Below are 23106 nucleotides of genomic sequence, written 5' to 3'. Positions count from 1 at the left end.
GAGTTTGTGGGGCATGTGGGGGGGAGAAGGGAGAGCCTGGGTAGGGGAGAAATTTCAGTGGTGTCTAATGCCATAGACTCCTCTCCCCAAAGCTGCCATTTTCTTCAGGGGAACTGATCTCTGTAGTCTGGTGCAGTAGCCCCAACCTTTTTATCACCGGGGACCACTCAACGCCGGGGACCACTCAACGCCGGGGACCACTCAACGCCTTTTACTGAGGCCCCCGGTGTGGGGGGGGGGTAGTTTACTCCTCTACTCTCAACCACTGCCCTAACACTCTCTGATCGCTATGGTAATGTTTAAACATCCCTTCAAAATAAGATACAGACACGCCACAACAAGGAACATAAGGAACATTTTATTTTCATGGAAATTTTAACTCATGACAATGACAAATCAATGGGAACCCTGAGCTTGTTTCTCTGCAACGAGATAGTCCCATCTGGGAGTGTTGGGAGACAAGGACACCCGAAGTGTGTTGTAAAGGGCCGGGGGGGGGGGGAGATGAAGTAAAGGGCCAGGGAGGGGGGGGGAGAAGGTGTCCTTTGCGGCCCACCTCCAATTAGTCGAAGGACCACATGTGGTCCACGGCCCACAGGTTGGGGATTGCTAGTCTGGTGAACAGCTGAAATAGGAGGAGATCTCCAGGTCTCCCCTGGGGTTTGGCAACACTAACCCCAAGACGTGATCACTTTTTCCTCTCCCACACAACAGACTAACATGCAAACCTCTGAACTTTTGCAAACCTACATTTACTGAAGAACTGTAATGTTAATAATGAAGAGAATGTTGTGCTTTCATAGTATAACTGGGAGGGGGGGGGACACACCTTTGGGTCTTTTAAATCCAAGGAGGATGAATAGGTGCAGAGCAAATGACTGCAGCATTCCACAGGTAACGAAGGGTCTTCAATAACATCTCTTTCAGACTACACGAACACAGGAGGATCGTGATGGTACCTCCTTCCCCACCTCACCTTTCATGTGTTCAGCAGACTGAGCGATCCTTCCATTTGTACGTGGGCAGACTGTAGCGTACAAGCCATGGGGATCCTTTCAAAAATCAGACACCGCAACTACACAGAGAAGCCTACGCACAGAACGTGCATAAGGGTTGTTCCAGCAATCTGCTAACTGCATATAGGATTGGTGTGGGGGGGGGGGGCTTTCGCCTCCCCACATGTGTTCAGTCTTCCTGCATGGGATGGATTTACAAAGGGATCCTTGGTTAAGAGAATACGGGTGTTATTAACATGTCTCTCGGTGAAATTCTAGAGGGTGTTCCCCTCCTTAAGATGTAAGAAGAGAGAGGGGGGGGGAACAGTTAGGCAGAATTCTACCCAGCAGCTCACTCAGAAATAAACTTGCTCCTCCCTTCCTCTGTTCTGGCCAATGAGTGCAAAATGCTCTATGATGAATTACAAACATCAGCCCCATATACAACCGTATACCATTTTCAATTTGTTTTATGGCTTTTTAATACAAGTGAACATCTTTAAATGTACCCAGCTATCTGTGTTTAATAGTTCTCAGGAAATTCAAGAAGTTCCTTAAAAATTCAGGGTTCAGAATGGTCTCACTGTCTTCTGCGATCAAGTTTCTTGCACCAGGTGTATGGTTTGCAATCCTTGATTTAAAGGATGCCTATTTTCATATATCAATCCATCAATCATGTGGGAAGTAATTAAGGTTCAAACAGGGCCCAGAGGTGTTCCAGTACACATTCCTCCCATTGGACCTTGCTGTAGCACCAAAAGTATATACCAAATGTATAGCTATAGTGGTAGTACATCTGTGCACACAGGGCCACTCAATCTTTCAGTATGTCGACGATTGGCTTATTGTGGCACTCAGCTGTGACTTACTGAATGACCACATTCACCTCACCATTTACACCTGCAACGGGTTAGGCCTGATGGTGAATTGGGAACAGTCTCACCTTGAACCCTCTCAGCGAGTGCGATTAATTGATGCTTCCCTCGATGCTCCTATAGGGAGAGCTTTTTAGCCTGTACACAGGGCTAAAAACATTAAGGCAATGGTGTTAAGCTGTATTAGAAAACATTGGCAGCCAGTGAAGGAGATTCAACAGCTATTAAGGCTTACGGCCTCAACCACTGCAGTGATTCTGTTAGCAAGACTGCACATGTGGGGCTTGCAAATCTGTTTGTTAAGAAGGATGGCCCTAACAAACATCTCCCAAGATGCTGTTTTTCAATACATAGGGCAGTGGTTAGGTCTCTGCAGTGGTGTTTAGATTAATCTAACTTGTTCTCTGGGATCCAATTTGGGTTCCCCAGGTCACTCTGATCACAGATGCTTTGCTATTGGGCTAGGGTGCCCCCTGTGAAGGTTTTTCAGTGCATGGTTGGTAGACTTTAATGCAGAATACTTCCCATATTAAGTGTCCTGGAACTTGGCGTGGTAAGATTTGCCCTTCACCTTTTTCAGATCTTCTCAGGGGCAAGAGGGCAGTGTTCCAAGCAGACAACACTTCAACAGTCTTATGTCAACAAACAAGGAGGCACAGGTTCCTAGAGGTTTTGCTTAGAGGCAATACTAGCTTGGGGAATAGTCGTGTCCTTTGGAGCTCTTCCCAGGGCCATCCACTTGGCAAGGACTTTGAATACAAAAGCAGACAACCTGAGCAGGGTATATCAGACAAACTACAGTCTGTCAAGCACGGATACATCAAGGCGATTTCTGACACCTGGGCAGATCCTCTGGGGGAACCTGTTTGTCACAGCCAAGTCCAAGAATGCACCAGAATTTTGCTCCTTAGCAGGCAGCAGGCAGACTTCCCTGGGAGATGCATTCCAGATCCCTTGGTCAGGCACAGTGTTTTGTGCATTGCCTCCCTTCCCTCTCCTAAGCAAGATTAAAGAGAAAAGAGTGGTTGAACGGGCAGATTGTATCCTAATAGCTGCTTTCTAGCCTTGCCAGATCTGGTTCTCAAAGCTATTCCGCTGCACAGACTACATACCATTCCGTCCCTCCCCAGACCTGCAGTGTTCAAATAGCACCTGGGAGCTCCTGTATCGAATATTCCTCTGTCTTGACAAATCCCCTGTTCTCAGAAAACTAGTACAGCAGGCTAGGCTGTAACCCATCCTGACGACATCAAGGATTCCGTGAGAATGGAAATATATTTGTACGAGAACTATTCAGTCCCATAAGCCCCCCCAACAGTGGCATCACTCAGATGTACATTTGTTTGTTTGTTTATTTAATTTCTAGCCCGCTTTCTTCCTTGGACTCAAGGCGGGTAACATATAAAACATTTGGGAGGCAAACTCCTGACCCACATGGAATTTGGGGATCTCTCGGTTTGGGAGGAGGCTCAAAGTTTGGAATTCCTGGATACTGAGATGTCTCTTTCTCTTCCCTTCCCTCCCTCCACACGCAGTGCTGGGATCGGCATTGGTTTCTATGGAAACAGTGAGACCAACGATGGAGTATACCAGGTCACCTATTCACTGCTGAATGCCAACCACACGTTAAGCGCCATCGATACGCTGGTGAGTGAATGAGAGCATGTCTATCAGAGCATTAAGAGCTTGTTTGTAGAGTCAGGTATCCTGGGATGGTATCCCTGACTTTAACCTGTGCCCTTCTTACATATTCCAGAGATCACAGAGGCTAGAATTAGTCGGGCCAACAATCCCTGGCAAAGTTAAAGGTCCTTGACTCCTTTCTTCCTTGTTGGCCTTAGTCTTAGGCCTAAGGGTCCTTGACTCTCTTTCCTCCAGGAATATGAATTGAGTCTGGGTCGAGTGTGCATTTAGCATGTCGCACATGTGCCTAATGATGCCTCTTGAACCTAACTACATGCTACTCAGTCCTCAGGCCATGTCTGAGTCCTCCATGATGTGAATCAGAGGACAGTTGCAAATTCCTCACCGAGAACTCAATTTCCATGGCCCAATTTGTATTGGGAGCTTGGCAGGTGGTCAGAGTGTGCTTAAGGCTCCCCCCCCCATGCAAACTATTTCTTCTACCTGAAATGTGCACATGTGTGCGCTATGCATATGTGGGGCCAGCCCAAGGATTTGGTCACCATAGGCTAGGGCAGCTTCCCCTTATGGATCAGAGTTGCGGAATGACAGTACGACTTGCCTCCCCACCACCAGGCAGCAGCATTTCTTGGTGGTCTCTCATTCACATACTAGCCTGGGCTATCAAGTTCAGGGCTTAAACCTAGGCCTATTCCGCACACCCAGGATAATCCACTTTCAATGCACTTTAGAAGTAGATTATCCTATTCCACACAGGAAAATCCAGCTGCCAAAGTGCATTATCCTATGTGTGCGGAATGGGCCTAGGACAAGAAAAAGTAAGCATTAGAAAGAAAGGAGAAGGAGAAAAGTGTAAAGTGGGAGAAGGAGGGTGGGTTAAAAATAATTAAAAAGCGTTTATACTGTGGCAACTTGGGCCTAAAGTGAAATGAAGACCATGGCAGTACAGGGACGATCAGCAGCTGTTCAGGGCCTTCGCTTCATCTGTCTGAGTCCTTTAGGAACTTTCCTAAGCTGCTTCGAGTCCTGCATGCAGGAGAAAAGGTGGAAATTAAATGTCTCATATAAATAAATAGCAACATCCTCTTCCACCCCCTTCCCCCCACATACTCCTATCCTGTTCACATAATGGCATAATTCACGGAAGAAAAATGTCCATTGTGTTTCTGAAATGACATAAACAGGCCATATCCTGGCCGTGGCCGTGCAGCTTGGGCTGCTTCCACCCCACCCACCCACCCACCCACCCCGCAAAATATGAATCTTTCAAAGAGCCTTATCATTTTGGATCTCGCTGATAAACATCCAAGGAGGGTCTAAAAACTCACAGCTTTACTTTTGCACCACTGGCTACAGGGCGAAAAGCAAGCGACTTTTCCGTTGCTTGATGAAAGACAGCCAATTTTGATACAGTGAACAGTCACAGCCGTGTGATTCTAGCCTGTACGGCTTGAAGCCAAGTTTCTAGCCCCTGTGGTTGTGAAATGAATGTGGAAAGATGTAAAGAGGGCCTGGGGAAATCTCAGAAGCCAAATGAGCATTTGGACAGGATTTCCAGGGAATAGAGACCGTGATCCATGTCACTCCTTAAGGAAAAAATTATTGCCACGTTAGACCAGACCGAAGGTTAGATGAGTTCAGCGTTCTGTCCCTGTGACCGGCCAGATGGCTCTAGAAAGCATCCAAGCAGGGCAAAGTGGAGACAGCCCTCCTGTTTGTCCCCAACATCTGCTCAGCAGAGGTATCTGCTTCAGAATGTGGCCATTTCTAGCCGTTATAGCTAATAGCCATTAATAAACCTGCTGCGTTTGTCATTCCTGTGGCTGACAGAAGTCCTTACATGGAATAAGAATTCACTGTGCTATTGTACTTAATCTGATCAGGTCATAAAAATTTGCATCCCCTCCTCCCATGTGCAGCTTTGGGGACTGATGCATGATCATATGGTCACTGGCAGGAGGATAACTAATTCTTGAATTTCACCTGGGCCCATTCCACATGTGTAGGATAATGCATTTTCAGTGTGCTTTTGCAGCTGGATTTTGCTGTGCGGAACAGGAAACTCTACTTCTAAAGTGCATTGAAAGTGCATTAACTAATGTGTGCGGAATGGGCCCTGGTTGCTGGGCACTGTGTGAAATGAAGGATGTGGCGTATTGTATGTTCCGTCTGCCATGTATACCTGGCTGTATTATGGTCATGCCTGCTGCACGTGGCACCTGTGACCCTCCCACACCAGAATTATGACATTTCCATCCCTTCCCCCCCTCAGGTCTCAGAGACAGTAGAGCTCCTTTTGGCAACCGTACGTGGAGACCTGACCCAGCTCGAGGAGACGCTGTCACCACGGACTGACCTAGTGGCCGTGGTCCGGAACACCCGCCGCCAGGCCGAGACAGTGGCACAGACCCTAGATGGGGTCCCGTTCTGGGGGGAAACCCGCGGTGGGCCTAGCATCCTAGCAGAACAAGTGGGCTACCTGGAGGATTACAGGTGAGGAGGAGGGAGGCTGGCTGAGGAAGATTATGAGGAGGGAGCAGCGCGAGGGGAACTGTGAGGATGGAGTGGCATGAGGGAAGCAGGATGGAGAGGCGTGAGGGGAACTGTGAAGATGGAGTAGTATGAAGAGAACTGTGTGGATGGAGCAACACCAGGGAAACTGTAAAGATGGAGTGGCACAAAGGAAACTGTGGGGATGGAGCGGCATGAGGGGAACTGTGAGGAAGGAGTAGCATGAGGAGAACTGTGTAGATGGAGCAGCACCAGGGAAACTGTGAGGATGGAGAGGCACAAGGGAAACTGTGAGGATGGAGCGGCATGAAGGAAACAGGATGGAGAGGCGTGAGGGGAACTGTGAGGAAGGAGTAGCATGAGGAGAACTGTGTAGATGGAGCAGCACCAGGGAAACTGTGAGGATGGAGAGGCACAAGGGAAACTGTGAGGATGGAGCGGCATGAGGGAAACAGGATGGAGAGGCGTGGGGGAATTGTGTGGATGGAGCAGCATGAGGGGATGGAACACTATAAGAAGAACTCCCTAAATATTAGAATTAGTGAGGAAAAGGAAGGCCAGAAAAAACAGAGTAACTTAAGGACAGATATGAGTAGAGTGTGGAGAGGAAGGGGCATGTAACATTCCACTAAGAGAGCTTCAGGTGGGTCGCCATGTTGGTCTGAGGCAACAGGAAAAAAGTCTGAGCCCAGAGGAACCTTTAAAAACAACACAGTTTAATTCCGCACATGAGTTTTCACGTGGGGGGCCCCCCAATAAAACCTGGCTGGCCTTAAAGGCGTCATTGGAGGCTGGCTAAACTGCGGCTCTCCAGATGTCCAAGGACTACAATTCCCAATGTGCTGGCAGGGGCTCATGGGAATTGTAGTCCAGGGGCATCTGGAGAGCCACAATTTGGCCACCCCTGCCCTCATGGATGGATGACTGTCGGGCAGACTGGCCAGGGCGGTGAAGAAACGACCCTCACTCCTTTGCTTTCTGGCGCTCGCTCGCAGGTGGCTGGCCTACATTCTGCTGCTGCTGCTGGACCTCATCATCTGCCTCTTCACCTTGCTGGGCCTGGCGAAGCAGATCAAGTGGCTGGTAATCGTGTGAGTGCACCACCTGGCGGGCACATCCGGGCACTGCTGCATTGGGGCCGTGGTTGGGACAGCTTGGGGGTTGGGGAGAGGGAGGGGCACGAGAGGGGACCGACCGTCGCGCCCATAAAACATCCAAAGGAATTTGTTGGGTCCGCTGCAGAACGGCTGGTCCAGAAGAAGAAGCAGAAGACCAGCTGGTTTCAGGGGTGTTTTAGGGCTCCCATTGAGCTTTTCCTTTCTGTTTCAGAGCTACGGTATAAAAATATACCATAAAAATAGGGTGCGTAGCCCCCCAGTGAGAATTTCAAGGGACATGCTCTTAGGTTGAGTTTCTTCTGCAGACATGAGGCATTTTTGTCACATCGGCTTTGAAAAACGGGCAGAGCAGAGCCGATGCAGACAGCAAGATGCTCCTGCATGGGGGTACGAGAGCCTTTTACCTGCTCCTCAAAGAGAGAGGAGGAGCCAAAGAGCGCAGGATGGGAGTTTCGGGAATGGCTCTCCCATGTTTTTGGGGAAGGGAACAGATTAGGATGGTGTTGCTGAAGAAGGCAGGGTTAACTCTTTGCCCAGAGCCTAACAATGTTTCCTTGGTGGAAAAGGCCCCCTTCTTCTGAGGTTTCCTTTATCCCCATTTGGGGGGGGGGAAGCAGGTACCCTTAGAGCATGGGGGTGGAAAGTCCCAGCCAACTTATGGGACCCCATAGGGCTTCCAAGGCAGGAGACGCTCTGAGATGGCTTGCCATTGCCTGCCCCTGGACTTTGTTGGGGGTCTCCCACCCAAACACTAACTAGGGTTGTCCTTTATAACAGCTAAAATCAGCCTGGGAGAGCTAAAATCAGCCTGGGAGAGGGGATTTTCCACCCTGGAAATGGAATAGCAAGGAGGAAAAAGCTTCCCCCCCCCAATCACATCTCACCCTCTCAGCCACTCCTTATGGGAGCAAAGAAACATTTGGGGAGATTCCCCTGCCAGACCTCTACCATCACTTGCCGTTTGGCCTGGAAACCCGGACAGAGCGGCTGTCTTCTGCCCTCTTTCCCTCCCCGTCTCCCCCTCCCGACTCTCTGCCCCCGCCCGTCTCCCAAATTGCCGGCTGCTTTTTCTCATACATAATCACCACGGCTTCCGGCTCTGAGGCTGAGCTGAATATAGGAGCTGACTGCCTTCTACTGAGTCAGTCTGTCAAGGTCAGCATCTCCTTCTCGGACCGGCAGTGGCTCCCTGGAGTCTGGGGCCTGTGCCCCCCACATCCCTGGCTACCCGATCCTTCTCTAGCCGGAGAGGGCCTCCTGCATGCAGATCAGGGGTCCTGTCACTGGATGGCAGCCTCACCCCCCCTCCCCAATATAATTGCTCCTTCAGGGGACCACCCACAGGCATTAAGAAACATTAACCTCCTTTTGCCGGCTCCTAGATTCCGATCAGGCATTGCCTTAAGGCCAGAACTGTGGTGACAGACAGCGGCCTGGAATCAGATTAAATTAGTTTAGCCAAGCTAGGGAGATTGCGTTATGGCCAATTTCTGCTTTCCTGAACGGCGGCTGGGCTTACCTTGCATACGTCTGAGTGGTGCATAAAAGTATCACAGGTTGTTCCTCATACGTCTCAGTGGTGCATGAAAATATCACAGATTGTGCCCCCGTAGTCCTTTAACCCTGCTGCTTATACTTTGGGGGGCAGGGTGTCCTCTCTCTCCCTACTTATGGATCTATCATCCAACTGAGGATGTGCTTCACAAACATAATATTGCAGCCTCTGATCTTGAAAAGCTTTGGCCGCAGTACACTCATGAAGGAGCCACGAGGCTCTTTTGCGGTCCTTCTGCGGTCGGTCGGCGTGGCCGTCCCTCTTGGCTTCGCCACCATGTTGTGCCCCACCAACAGACACTGCTGAGGCTTCGGAGAGCTAGGGGGAAACTGAATCCAGCAGGGCTGGTGCAAAAGTAGAGAATGAAGGCATCTGCTGGATGCCACCTGACCATGCAGCTGGGTCTTATACAGCTTCCGTCAAGAAGAAAAGTGACAGGGAGCCCTGGCTCAGAAGCAGGGCTGGTGCTGACATCCAGAGCATGGTGCACTCATTACCTCTTTCCATGTTCCTGTTGACGGGCTCGGAGGAGCTGCACGGTGTTGGAAAGCAGAGCCCCTTATGTCCCTCACCAATATTGGCTGGGGAGATGAGATGAGTCCCTACCTCTTTCTGGTCACTCAGCTGGTGAACTGGCCAGAGCAGATACCTCTGGGTTCAGTCCCATGTAATAGATAGCTAGGCTTGGAGAAACCCGAGAGCCTGGAGAGCCAGGCAGTGGTTTGACTCAACACCAGATTTCCTGTTTCAGCCTCACTCCACCCCATCTCAATTTTGCTTCTTCCTTGTGCAAAACGACCTATGAGTCTCCATCTTCCTGTTCTTTTTGGTTTTCGTGCATTGCACCGTTTGCTGTCACATGCCCATGGTTTTCCAACGTTATTTTTGCACCGGTAAATCAGCATTAGACAAATATTATGTATGTCATCGATGACAACATAGGCAGAAACGCATCCATGTGACGTACAAACGCAAGACCAACCAAATCTACACACCTAGCCGCAAAAAGAGGAGAAACAGAACCGTTGTCAAAAATATAAATGAAAGTGAGAATAGATGAAATAAAACAGGGAGAGTTTGTCCCTGGTGCAAAAGCCACTTGATGAAAGGGGAAGTGCTCCGTGTTCATTCAAGTGCATTTCTTTCTTCCCGCAGAATGACTGTGATGAGTTTCCTGGTTCTCATCCTGAGCTGGGGATCTATGGGCTTGGAGACCGCAGCAGCAGTGGTGAGTCAAGGGCTTGGGGTGGGAGCCTCGATCAGCAGATCTGGACTGAGGAAATCCAAAGCTGGGAGAGGGAAAGGAGGAATGGGAACCATCTAGGGCAGGGTTCCCCAACCACAGTCCTGCATGGTACCACAATAGGGATGTGAGTGTCCTGCATAGCACAGGGGGTTGGACTAGATGACCCACGAGGTCCCTTCCAACTCTGTTATTCTGTGATTCTATGATTCACAATGACTCATGAATGGTTACTCCAGTGTGAAGGTTTGCAGAAAGGTGACTGGGGAGAGCCCTTCCACCCTGCGCCTGCCATTTCTGGTTCCAAATGAAGAGGAAAGGAAAAAGGGTGTTTTAATTTTTCAAAAGTCTACCCTTACTTGGGCGGGTTGACCCACCCCCTCCCAAAGTGGCCAATGGTGGGCCTGGAGGGGGTTGGATGGAGAGGGGCTTTGGCCATGTAAACCTTTGCCACTCGAGGCTCCTCTCACTTCTGGGAGTTGTAGCAGGGAGTTGTGACCAGATGACATCACTTCCTGGTACTTCGAAGCCTGAAAAATATTTCAGTGGTACATCCATGATCCAAAGAATGAAAAAGGCCTATCTATCTGTCTGTCTGTCTGTCTGTCTGTCCGTCCGTCCGTCCATCCGTCCGTCTGTCCGTCTGTCCGTCTATCCATCCATCCATCCATCCATCTATCCGTCTATCCGTCTGTCTGTCTATCCATCCATCCATCCATCCATCCTTCTGTCCGTCCGTCCGTCCATCCATCCATCCATCCATCCATCCATCCATCCATCTATCTATCCGTCTGTCCGTCTATCCGTCCATCCATCCATCCATCCATCCATCCATCCATCCATCTATCCGTCTATCCGTCTATCTGTCTGTCCATCCATCCATCCATCCATCCATCCATCCATCTGTCTATCCATCTGTCCGTCTATCCATCCATCCATCCATCCATCCATCCATCCATCCGTCTATCCGTCTATCCATCCGTCCATCCATCCATCCATCCATCCATCCATCCATCCATCCATCCATCCATCCATCCATCCATCCATCCATCCATCCATCCATCCATCCATCCATCTATCTATCTGTCTATCCATCCATGATGAGAAAGGCAGAAACGCCACCCCTGCTCCCTTTTCAGCCGCTGTGCCTTTGTGCTAAGCAGTTGTAATTTCGCCCATCCTGCAGATGTCCAAAGACCAGGAACCCCCTGTACGAAAAACGAGGGCCACCTTATGATCTCTGAAGGACTGATTGGGTGGCCTAGCAGAAAGCCTGTCCCTGCTCTCTGAAGCACATTAATTTAATTGCTGGCATTTCCAGCCAGAGTTACGGTCCGTCTCCCCCTCCCCCATCATCACATCCCTCTGCACACACAAACACACACACACACACACACACTTTCCACTTAATTCTAATTAGCAGGCACGACACAGACTCTGTGTACTTTCCAGCTGCCTCGACTAATGTTCTGTCCCCTCCACAAATGGACACAGCCCTTTTGAAGTGCCTCAGTTCAGTACCGCAGCCACCCAAAATCACCTCTGGCCGTCCCAGTGATTCCCAGTTCCAAGCAAGAACACCTGTTACCCTGGCCAGGTCTCCCTGCAGAATCTGCCCCGTTTTGTCTAACCCTCCTGTCCTCCTCCCTATGAGGCCTTCCTTCTAATCCGTCCTTCACACGGTGGTTTTCTGGGAAATTCTGAGATTACTCGGAGACGGCTCTTTGAGACTACCGATTCTGAGAGCAAACGTCTCCACTCCTACCAATTTCCCCAGGCAATCCAGAGCTGAAGGGAAGGATCGGGTAAGTTCTAGGTCCGAAAGGAAGTATTGAATGGGTTGGAGGCATGACGTTTTTTTCAGTGATCCCAGGCCAATGACACGACCCGAAATGAACTCAACTGAACTGAACTGGTATGAACGGAGTGTTAATCTTAACATGCTCTGTGGCACTCCCAGGCTCCATGGTCGATGTCTAGTTCTTTTGTGGCTATCAGGTCTATGTGGAGAGAGTCTTCCTCTCAGGTCTGAAAGCCCGGAAGGTCATACACAAAAATTCCATGATAATTCCACACGCCCTGTTCCAACGCCCCTTGCAGTGCTGGTACCTCCTGTTCCAAGCTGTCGCACCCACATAATGCACAGGGACCCTGGGCTAGTCACAGTTCTCTCAGAGCTGTTCTCACAGAGCCGTTCTGTCAGAGCTCTCTCAGCCCCAACTCCCACACGAGGGTGTCTGTTGTGGAGAGTGGAAGGGAAAGGTGTTTGGCGTGATTCTGATTCTCGATCAACAAACAGGCCTTGCTTCACCACTGATCAAGGCCCCGCCACCTGATTTGAAAGAAACGTAATAATTTATAAATGCTAGGTCCCACCTAGCATTTAGGTATTTAGCTACTCTTATTTACAACCCGCATTTCTTACTGAGAGTCGAAGCGGAGGACCAAATTTTGAAACGACGCAATCAGCGCAGTATAAGACATGCAACCAACGATGCAAAAGTGTGTGACAAAATTAGAACGGTGGTTTTAGACGGAAGCCCTCCTGCAGGTGATCTCACTGCTTGTTGCTGGATTTTGCTGAGATGCCAATCACAGCAGAACACAATGACAGAAATATTTGCCCCTCTTCCTCCTCTCCCCACCCCCTTTCAGGGACTGAGTGATTTCTGCTTCGAACCAGATGGCTACGTGATGAACACAACCCAAGCCCGAACTGGACTCAGCCCAGGTAGGAACAGAGCTGCCATGAATGGGCAAGATAGGTTTCCACTTATCTGAGCGGAGGATGGCCAGTTTTTGAAACAGCTCCTGTCAGCTGTGTTTTCAGCAGTGGCTCAAGATAGGCAGGCATCAACATGTTGATATCCATGTCCTGACGTGCTTTATTGACATCTGCTGCTGCCAAAGCCCTGGAAACAGGAGTTTTCTTTTCCAACTGGCCTGACTGGGAGTTTGGGGTTCAGATTTTGCTCCATAGTCTGGCCTCGGGTGAATCTCCATGGGGCTTTGTTTGTTTGTTTGTTCAGTCATTTATTATATTTCTACACCGCCCTCCCTTTTGGCTCAGGGTGGTTGACAGATAACATATTATGAAATATCATGAAATCACGCAAAGATTACTAACACCCTTGCTTACAAGAATTGATCCACAGGGTACTTCTTGATTCCTTTCTGAGATGGCTGCACTTCTCTGGGGGCCTGGGAGATCCTGTGCTGACAGAGACACAAAGATGGGGGCAAAACTGTACCGGTTGAATGCCTGCTCTGGCATGTGCTTGTCAAAAGTAGAAAGGCTGCCGGGAGGGAGGGGGGAGAGGAGGGGGCTTACAGCACTCTGTTGCTTGTGTAGCATCGGAAAATGCCCAATGGATAAACAAATAGCAAACCTTAGAAAATCCAACCTGGGTAGCCCAGGCTAGGCTGCTGTCATCAGATTTTGGAAGCTAAGCAAAGTCGGCTCTGGCTGCTGCTTGCCTGGCAAACAGCCTCTGAGTGTCGCTTGCCTGTAAAGCCCCACACGGTGGCCATAAGTCAGCTGGGAATAAGTCAGTTTGAAAGAAAGAACAAAACCCTTAGAAGCGATAATGGAGGGAACTTCATGATACCAGTTCAGATGGACCCAGCGTCTCATTTCTCTCTCTGCAGACATCCTGCAATACTACTTAACCTGCAGCCAGGACGTCTTTAACCCTTTCCAGCAGGTAGGTAATCCAGGAAAGCATTGTGGGAAAACAATTCTGTGCCAAGGTAACCCCCCCAAATGTGCACCCTGGATCAGGTGTGAAAAGTAGGCCAGTGCTCAGTCAATGACTGGCCATGCATTGTCCATTCTGTTTTCATTAGTCACATGGAGGGATGAGCCATCCTCAAGACATTGTCAAAATAGTTGGGCCGTCTCAGCATTCTGAATTCAGCTCCAGGCTTTGGATTGGATCTAAAATAACAAAATGTATCGACACCTTCATATAACGAAGCAAACTGTGACTTGCAAAAGCTCACCCCTTTAAACAGCTGCTGGTCTTTAACATGCTTAACTTTTGTTCTGCTACTACAGTCTGCTGCCCCTCTGAATTTATACACCTTTTTGGCTCAGGGGATTGCGCGTTTGGTTAAATCGACAAGTTGCCAAATGAAAGAGCTTAGGTTTGGGGTTCATTGATCAGTGACACTCTTTCAGACTTTTGGTTGACACTGGACTAATTTTACATCTGTTTCCATTTCCCTCTGTATAAAATCTCTTTGATATTGAACTCAGGTGTTTGGTAAACAATGACAAAGAAGTTAATAGTTGTCAAGATGCACAAACGGAAAAAGATTTTTACTATTGTGATATGTGCTATTAATATCAAAACAAACAAATTGTCTGGAGGCAAAGAGGAACAGAATCTTGTCCTGCTCTTACTTGAGAATTCAGGCCCTTAGAAGTTCCACTGGGCTATTGGCAATGTATTATTATTATTATTATTATTATTATTATTATTATTATTATTATTATTATTATTATTATTATTATTATTATTATTATTTCTGTACCACCATTGCAGAGGAGTGGCTCAGGGCAGTGTGCAACATATAAACACAATAACATTAATTAAAAACATGCAATAAAATAAGATTTAAACTTTTATTGTGCAACCGTTGGCATATTGTTTTCCGACCGCAGTGCTTTCTGTTTCTCCCATAATCCTTTGCATCACGGATCCAGAGGCTCACCATGTGTCAGAGGGCGCTGTCCAACATACACTCTCAGCTGTATGGGTTGGAGAGGGAAGCTGTCCCACAGTTCCCAGCCGCTGAGGTCAGTGGGGAGGCACACAGCAGGGTTCCTGGGAGCCAGGGCATTTGGGAAAGGGACTGGAAGTGGCTGGGATGAGGGGACTTAAATGGCTGCAAGCCAGGTGACCAGGGAGATTCCCTCCGAGGGGGACTTAAATGGCTGCAAGCCAGGTGACCAGGGAGGTTCCCTCCTCATGGCTTTTCTTAATTGCAGAGGAGCATCCTGGCCATCCAGAGCACTTTGAACACCACAGAAAGCAATTTCCATCAACTTGTCGCTCTGCTCAACTGCCGGGGACTCCACAAGGTACCTACTTGGTTCTTCTTCCTCCACAGACAGGTGGACCGCAAGCCACCTCTGATAGGGCCACGGAGCTGCCGTCCCTCTCCTTCTCTTCCTGTCGCCATTGCCATCTGCACCTTCTTCAGCAGCCCCCTCCAGGACATCGTGCCTGGCTCTAAGGTTCCTCATGCTATCATGCAGGTGTCCCTGTGGGCTTAGAGGGCATGCTTAGCATCCTAAGGGGTCCTTAGAGGAGCCAAGGCCATTAGGTGGCCTCTACGACAGAATGGCAAGTCAAGGGGAGCCCATTTAGTTCCCAACCTAGTTACAATTTATTATTATTATACCAGGCTGGGGGACATGCACCGCTATCAGTTCATTTGTTTGTGCTCTAAAAATATATCTAACCCACCTTCTGTCCATAAAAATGGACTTGTAAGTTGCCAACCTTCAGAGGGGGACTGGAGAACTAGCAGAATTATAACTAGACTACAGATATCAGTTCCCCTGGAGAAATTAGCTGCTTGGGAGCATGGCTTCTATGGTATTATGCCCAGCTAAGGCGCATATGGTGGGTGGGGAGACGGATTTGCTAACCTCCCCTGCAGGAGACATCTGATTTTCTTCTAAGCTATTCCTAGGGGACCTCCATCTCGCAGAAGCAGCATTTTGGAGAAGGATGTGGGAGGGAGGAATTAGCAAAAAAGAGTTCCGAAGCTCTAGGGCCACCACAGACAAGCCCCTGCTGGCTATATGATGACCTTCCGTTCGCCCTCCCTCAGGACTACGTGGATGCCTTGAAAGGGCTGTGCTACGACGGCATGGAAGGCCTGCTCTTCCTCCTCCTCTTCTCCTTCCTCTCTGCCCTTTCCTTCACCACAGCCGTATGCAGTCTGCCCCGAGCCTGGAAGAGGTTCCAGAACAGGTAAGCCTGAACTCTCAATGTCTTGGGTGGTGGGCCTTAGCAGGGGACAGACTGAGTACCATCACACAAACAAGTCCGTGTAGGCATGCACCTTCTTGTGGGCCCACGATTATCCAAAAATGGGAGACGCCATCCTTTTGCCAACTCTGTAAAGCCCTCCGGCCTAGAAGGCATTCTTGAGCCATAGGCAAGCAGGCAGATGGAAGCTTACAGTCCTGACCCTTTGGTGGTTGCACAGTTCCCAGCAGGCTGAGTTATGGGGGTCACACCAGAGGTGAAAGACCAGGCGTATTTCTTTATTCAAGCAGGGCTGGTACTGGGATGGGAGACCACCAAGGAAGGCTCTGTAGAGGAAGGCAAATTTAGTTTTTTGCTTAACTCATTCAGTTTCTATACTGCCCCTCACCGTAACGTCTCGGGGCGGTGTCCATAGAACCATTAAAACAGAGCATACATCAAATATTTTACCAGTAAGAACAGCTCATTATAGTCGTAACAGTCATGACAGTCAACATCAAACATAACTTGGGAGCAATTAACAGTTTGGGGACAATGGAATGGTACAGTTGTCTAACAGGGATGGGTCGCAGCCCATTCTACACACGTTGTATAATGCACTTTAGAAGTAGATTATCCTGTTCTGCTCAGGAAAATCCAGCTGCCAAAGTACATTGGAAGTGCATTATCCAATGTGTGCAGAATGGGCCCAGGGCTGCAGGCAGACATCCCATCAATGGCCTTCAGCCAAAAGCCTGGCTTTGCAGGCCTTACAGAACTGATGGATCACGGTCTCATGGCCCCAATCTTACTTGGGACGCCAGGCAGGGCGACACCTCCTAAATTTGCCCCTCACGGTCTCTCTCTCTCTCTCTTTCTCTCTCCCTCCTCGTGATCCTGTGCAGGGACTCGGACTATGACGACATGGAGGACGACGACCCCTTCACGCCCCAGGCACGTAGGCCGCCGACGGTGCGCGCGGGGGGGGCCGGGCCCACCCTGCCCGGCTCCTATAGCCACTGTTCAAGCTGGGGCAGCCGTGGCAGCCTGCGCCTCTCGGCCCCCCCCATTTCCAACGCCCCCGTCTCACAGTACATGTGAGTAGCCCCGAGCACCCGCCTCCCAACCCCCTCCCCGCGCGCTCGGTCACGGTGCCCCCTGCGAAGTGGGAGGGGCCTGGAGCCGCCAGCGATGGCAAAGAGCTGAGTGCGCGAGTGGTGGGGGGGAGGGAGGGCTGGCTCGCCCCCCCCCCGAGTGAGCATTTGAGTGCTCCCTGCCCTGCCCCTTCTGCCTTTCCTTCCTCCTCCTGCCTCCTCCGCCGTCCCGGCATTCACATCCCTTTCATTCCGCTCGTCTTTCTCCCCACCTGCCTTTGTCTCAGATGTTTCCTGACCTTTCTCTCTCTTGCACGCTGTTGTAAGTCCTCTTGAGGTGTTTTGGATAAAAGAAAATAAGCTTTCGGATGGGCTGGGGCCCAGATAGCAGAGTTTGTAGGTCGGGTCTGAGGTCCCCACCCTGTTAGGTGCAGCAGTCAGATCTGATGTGAGTTGAAGATTCGACGTAATCCCCATCTGTGTAGCGCAGGCTTCCTCTGGGGTTTCTTGATGGCCCTGGAAGGGTTTCCTGAATGGGTGGGGATAGATAGATAGATAGATAGATAGATAGATAGATAGATAGATAGATAGATAGATAGATAGATAGATAGATAGATAGATAGATAGATAGATAGATTTGTTGTTATGTGCGAAGTCGTGTCCGACCCATCGCGACCCCATGGACAATGATCCTCCAGGCCTTCCTGTCCTCTACCATTCCCTGGAGTCCATTTAAGTTTGCACCTACTGCTTCAGTGACTCCATCCAGCCACCTCATTCTCTGTCGTCCCCTTCTTCTTTTGCCCTCGATCGCTCCCAGCATTAGGCTCTTCTCCAGGGAGTCCTTCCTTCTCATGAGGTGGCCAAAATATTTGAGTTTCATCTTCAGGATCTGGCCTTCTAAAGAGCAGTCAGGGCTGATCTCCTCTAGGACTGACCGGTTTGTTCGCCTTGCAGTCCAAGGGACTCGCAAGAGTCTTCTCCAGCACCAGAGTTCAAAAGCCTCAATTCTTTGACGCTCGGCCTTCCTTATGGTCCAACTTTCGCAGCCATACATTGCAACTGGGAAGACCATAGCCTTGACCAAACGCACTTTTGTTGGCAGGGTGATGTCTCTGCTTTTTAGGATGCTGTCTAGATTTGCCATAGCTTTCCTCCCCAGGAGCAACCGTTTTTTAATTTCTTTGCTGCAGTCCCCATCTGCAGTGATCTTGGAGCCCAGATAGATAGATAGATAGATAGATAGATAATCACTATTAGACTGGAAAGGGGGTGTTAGCTGAGACTCAGAGCATTTACAAATCTAGTTGTTTTGCAAGAGATGCTGGCCGATCCCTCCCTGCCTCGTGAAGATGTAGCAGAGGGGGTGTTGAGCAAGATTTTGGTGGGGCGTGGCCGTTAATGGCACCGTCTGCAGTCACTTGGCACCCCCTCTTCTGTGCCTTGTGCTGCTCGGCTTCCAAAGGCAGGAGAAGAGCTCCAATTCCTCCCACTGCTTTTGCTCCTCCCTCTGCCCAAGAGTTCTGCATCCCTCCATCCCTTGGCCGACGTGACTGTTTCCCAGTGCTGGGAAGAGCCAAGGCAGAAAGATCCAAATCCCACATGCCAGTCATGTCGGGGTTCTTGGCTTCGGGCTACGGGACTTGCTGCCCACGGATGCTCCCATGAGCATATGTAACACATGAATCTCTCTGGGCCTCCCACACTCCCTTTGGAAAACGGGGCGATGTTATTTGGACCAGTCATTCCCAAAAGGGCGTGATGCGAGAGGTCCGCTTATTGGTGATACAAACCCGACAACATATTTAGCGGCTTTGGGCCTCCCCCTCCAAGGGACGCCGCAGGGTTCGAATGGACTGAATGATCCTATCAACCTCTGATGCTTAGACGTTAGCAGTTCTCGCAGGAGGCTTCCCGCTGCCACTCTGTGTGAGTCACCGTGCTGAGTGGGCCTCCTTCCAGTCGTTTTGGCCACTGGTGTGAAACAGACCTCCAGTTCCAAGCCACACGTGGGCGAAAGGAGGTTGTCGTGACTTGGTTTTGTGAAGCTTGGGAAATTTGTGCCAAAGGGCCTTAATGAGCATTGGGTGGAAACTGGGTGAGCTGATGGGAGCAGCTCTCCATGTCAGAGCTGGGTAAAGCTGGGACCGGTTCCTGCCTTCTGCGGGAGAGCGGGAGCAGGCAGTTTAGCGTGGGGCAGGAGAGGGATCCCTTGTGTTTGCATCAGCTGTCTCTGTCTGCCCATTCTGTGTCTTGCTCACCAGTTCCCATTTCCGGTCAGCCTCCGGCCACTAGCTCATACCTGCTCCTTTTCCCTGCCTAGTGATGTCAAGATTGCCAAGGTCAACTTCCAGATGGTGGCCGGAGGTCTCCAGGTGACAGAGAGCAGTTCACCTGGAGAAAACGGCCACTTCGGAAGGTGGCATCGGCCCCACCAATGTCCCTCCCCGTCCCAGACTGTGCCCCCCTCAGGCTCCATCCCCCCAAACTTCCCGATATTTCCCACCCCAAAGCTGACACCTCTCACTTGAACTGGGCCCAGGAATCATTCCGCCCATCAGCCCATCTCGTCCCAAAGCAAGGCTTTTGCAGAATGTTTCTAACCCTCTTTTCTATGGCTGAGCCTAATCTCGGTTCCTTGTCTGTTTTTCTCCCCCAAGCTGAATTTCTGACATCCCCGAAATCTCAACTTTATATTCCTCCCTCCTCCCCTGTACATTTTGTTCTTGCTGCCCTGTCCTGACCTCGCTGAGAGACTGAGATCAGAATGTGGTCCAAATGTTAGTGGGAACGGGAGAGGGGGTGGGCCCGGATTTATCCTAATCCCAACCCGATGCACTTTGGATGTGGATTCTTTTTGTCGGGTGGGGGAATGGGCCCACCCTCCCCACGGGCACGCCAGTGAACCTGGGATGCAAGCTTCAAAAGCTGGACGGTGGGAATCTCTATCACCAGGCAGAGGATCCACAGCCTAGGTATCAACCCAGGACGGGAGTAGCCGGACTGTGGCTCTCCAGATGTCCCTGCTGGCAGGGGCTCGTGGGAATTGTAGTCCATGGACATCTGGGGAGCCAGTCTGGCCACGCCTGACCTAGGACCTTCTCAGGCCTGAATTCATCAGTCTCTGGCTTCCTTCCTGCAAATTAATTAAGGGCTGTATTCGCTGCAAAGGGCTGCCAGGGCAGAAGCTTCCACTGTCTCTGACAGCATCTGGGAAGCCGCCGACCTGCCAGATCTGGGCCGGTGGGAGTAGCAGGGGCTGCGGGGCGAGGGGGCAGGTGCAATGCGAACCCCTTTGTCGATGTCGCCTGCAGGAGTCAAAGCGCTTCGTCCAGTGGCAGTCCTCGATTTGAGAGCGTCCCCCTCATCGACCGCCATTCCCCACCCCCTTCGGTAAGTTGGCGGCGTGGGTCCCTGCGCCGTGTCATCACGAGGCCGCGCACCGTGCACCAAGCACATAGCGGCTCGCTCCGGTTCGGCAGCCCGAGGTTGCAGAAATGGGGGTTTTGTCAGAACTCTTGAGATCCACAATTTAGGCTTGTCAGCCTTGGGTTTCAGGACCACCAATGGGCTCTCTGTGGGCTGGGGGCAGCTGTCCGGAATGGCCAAGGCAGGCCTCGCAGGGCATCTGAGAGTTGCCAGTCGCCCAGAATTAAAACTGGCCGACAGGGATCAGTTCCTCGGGAGAAAACGGCTGCTTTGGAGCGTGGCCTCTGTGGCATTATATTCCACCGAGATCTGCCCCTTTCCCAAAGCTTGCTGTCCTCAGACTCCACCCCAAATGTCTAGGAAATGCCCAAGCTGGAGTGGAGAAACCCTGCTGTACCCTCATCCGTTTTCTCACTTCCCGAGGCCGGCTTCATGGCCGGGAACCTCAGCCAATGGAAGGGCTCTGAGGAAATCGATTCTTGTCTCCCGGCTCCTGTTGCAATATAGCCTTTGGACAAACTCACCTCTCTCAACCTCTCTCTCGCCCCGCAGTATTCCCCCAGCATGCGAGCATCTTACGTCGGTGCTAGCGAAGAAGTGGAACCCCCCTACCGGACCGGATACCAGCCCTAGATGCACCCCAGAAGACCCTCTCCCCACCTCCACACCCATCTGACTAACACAGAGCAGATCCCCCACCTCCCCCCAACCCTTCCCAGTTTCTTATCAGAGTGCAGCCGAAGCGCACCCGCTCACCACGTTCCCTGCCCTTTGACCAGCATCTCTTCTTCACTCCCTTAATCCGCCTGGCCTCCGGAAGAAAGGGAGGGGAGAGGAGAGGGATACGAGAGAGACGATGGCAGAGGCAGGAATGAGGAGTGGGAGAAAGATAAAAGACAGGGGGACCCGAGGAAAGGAACGCCATCTTAAAAGGCGGCCGGTTGGCAAGCAGGACCAAGGAGAACAGCTGAGCAAGGCAAGAGGGGCGGACGGTGAGCAAACCAACGAGCGAACGGACGAGAAAGCTGCTACCTGCTTATGCAAAGTGGACTCTGACCCACCCAAACCTTATGCAATGATAAACGAGGTAGCCTTTCCAATGTTTACAAAATTCGTTTCTGCAGCAGACAGCAACCCTTCCAGAAAAGAGCAGGTGGGAGGTTTAGCGAGGGAAAATGGACAACAAAAGAACGGGAACGCCATGTGGGGATGTGCACACGTAAAAATAAAAAGGGAATAAATGGAGGGACGGAGCCAATGAGCAAAAGGGTGAATTGAAAGAGAACGGAAGCGGGAGGGAGTTCACCTGTGGCAGGTTACTAAACAATGGCGGGGTGCCGTCCCCCCCAGCAGGAAACGGCCCTGCTCCAGGCGTGAGAGTTGGGTAGACCAGAAGGATTGGAGGGTGGCTGCCAGGAGCCCCGAGGAGACCAGAAGAGTAGGAAGAGGGGGGTCCAGATGGGGCCCAGAGCCACCCTGCTCCCCACCAGCCTCCTTGTTCCTAATTAGAGCCCCCCCCCCCCCCGCAACACTAACAAGCGTTTGGAATTTGCCCGGTTTAAAATAAAAGGGAAACTTTATTTTACATGCTTTTGATTTTTGCGTGGCTGTGTTTGGGGTGGGGCAGGGATGGGGGAGCGGGTGGAATATCAAGGAATCTTCCCGGGGGGCTGTACGATAAAAAGAAACGGCTGACGTGTCCACACGCTGCGATTTTTACATTTTGGAAGCCCGCGTTTAGATTCGGGACGGTTTCGCAGTCTGAAATTTCGGTAGACTTTTGAAAATGGGCGGGTAGAAATTCAAAGGGATGGGGAGGAGCCTGAAATTAACATGGGAAACAGATCTAAGCATAAAACTCAAGAACTTGCAAGGAATGCTTTGGAAATGGAGGTTTTGACAGGTAAGATAAAGCCATACAGTGATTCACACCTCGACATGGAGGGGGTGGGTTAGTTGCTGCTGTGCACAGTCAGCCCTTCCCCCACCACCCTGGCCCCAGCCCAGCTCAACAATTGGGCAAGGTAAGACAGCCACATGGAAGACCGTCTAAAAATCTGTCGGGAGTCAGCAGGGCCTGTTCTGAGCTGCTCACATCATCTGCTCATCTCTCCCCCTCTCCCTGCCAGTGATTCAACCAAACTAAATTTAGCAAAGCAAGTGAAAGGCCCAACGGTTCCCTCTCGCTGTGGCACCTGCTGTGATAATGGATCCTCTCTCTCTAGCAGAAGAGGATGCCACGCAAATCCCCGTTGTCGGATGCTCTGCTCCCTGTGCAAAGATGGCTCCCCCGTGTTGGTACCAGTGTGGGGTCGTGGTTAAGAGCAGCGGCTCCTAACCGGACGAGTCGGCTTTGTTTCCCTGCTCCTCCACATACAGCCAACCAGGTGACCTTGGGCGAATCGCAGTCCTGATGGTGCAGTTCTCACAGAGCAGTACTGCCAGAAGCTCTCTCGGCTGCATCTATCTCACAGGGTGTCTGTTGTGGGGAGAGGAAGGGAAGGCAATTGGAAGCCGCTTTGAGACTCATTCAGGCAATTAAAAGCAGGGTATTAAAAAAACAACTCTTCTTCTCCTTGGTCCTTCTTTTGTGGAAGGATTGCCTGCAAGTACCAACTGCTCACATTTAGAGTTGCAAATAATCTTTTATTTTATTTT

At 50.7% G+C, this 23106-nt stretch overlaps 1 protein-coding gene across 2 annotated transcripts in view; it reads left to right on the top strand.

Annotated features, from left to right (window-relative positions):
* TTYH1 (tweety family member 1) overlaps positions 1–22033 on the top strand; it is a 44370-nt gene extending 22337 nt beyond the window's left edge. The window contains exons 3-14 of one of the 2 annotated variants that reach the window (XM_077315621.1): positions 3406–3517; positions 5787–6007; positions 7021–7116; positions 9854–9926; positions 12597–12672; positions 13590–13645; positions 14650–14742; positions 14935–15027; positions 15786–15928; positions 16831–17022; positions 20334–20412; positions 21001–22033. In XM_077315621.1, the coding sequence (XP_077171736.1) occupies positions 3406–3517; positions 5787–6007; positions 7021–7116; positions 9854–9926; positions 12597–12672; positions 13590–13645; positions 14650–14742; positions 14935–15027; positions 15786–15928; positions 16831–17022; positions 20334–20412; positions 21001–21081 (1315 nt within the window). In that variant the 3' untranslated portion in view covers positions 21082–22033. The remainder of the gene's footprint in view (positions 1–3405; positions 3518–5786; positions 6008–7020; positions 7117–9853; positions 9927–12596; positions 12673–13589; positions 13646–14649; positions 14743–14934; positions 15028–15785; positions 15929–16830; positions 17023–20333; positions 20413–21000) is intronic. The other variant, XM_077315622.1, reaches the window with a different exon arrangement.
* Positions 22034–23106: the final 1073 nt, after the last annotated feature.

The sequence above is a fragment of the Paroedura picta genome, chromosome 16 (genome assembly GCF_049243985.1).
Source record: "Paroedura picta isolate Pp20150507F chromosome 16, Ppicta_v3.0, whole genome shotgun sequence".
Taxonomy (NCBI): domain Eukaryota; kingdom Metazoa; phylum Chordata; class Lepidosauria; order Squamata; family Gekkonidae; genus Paroedura; species Paroedura picta.
The sequence above is the reverse complement of the archived record's forward strand: the minus strand, read 5'-3'. Positions and strand labels throughout refer to the sequence as shown.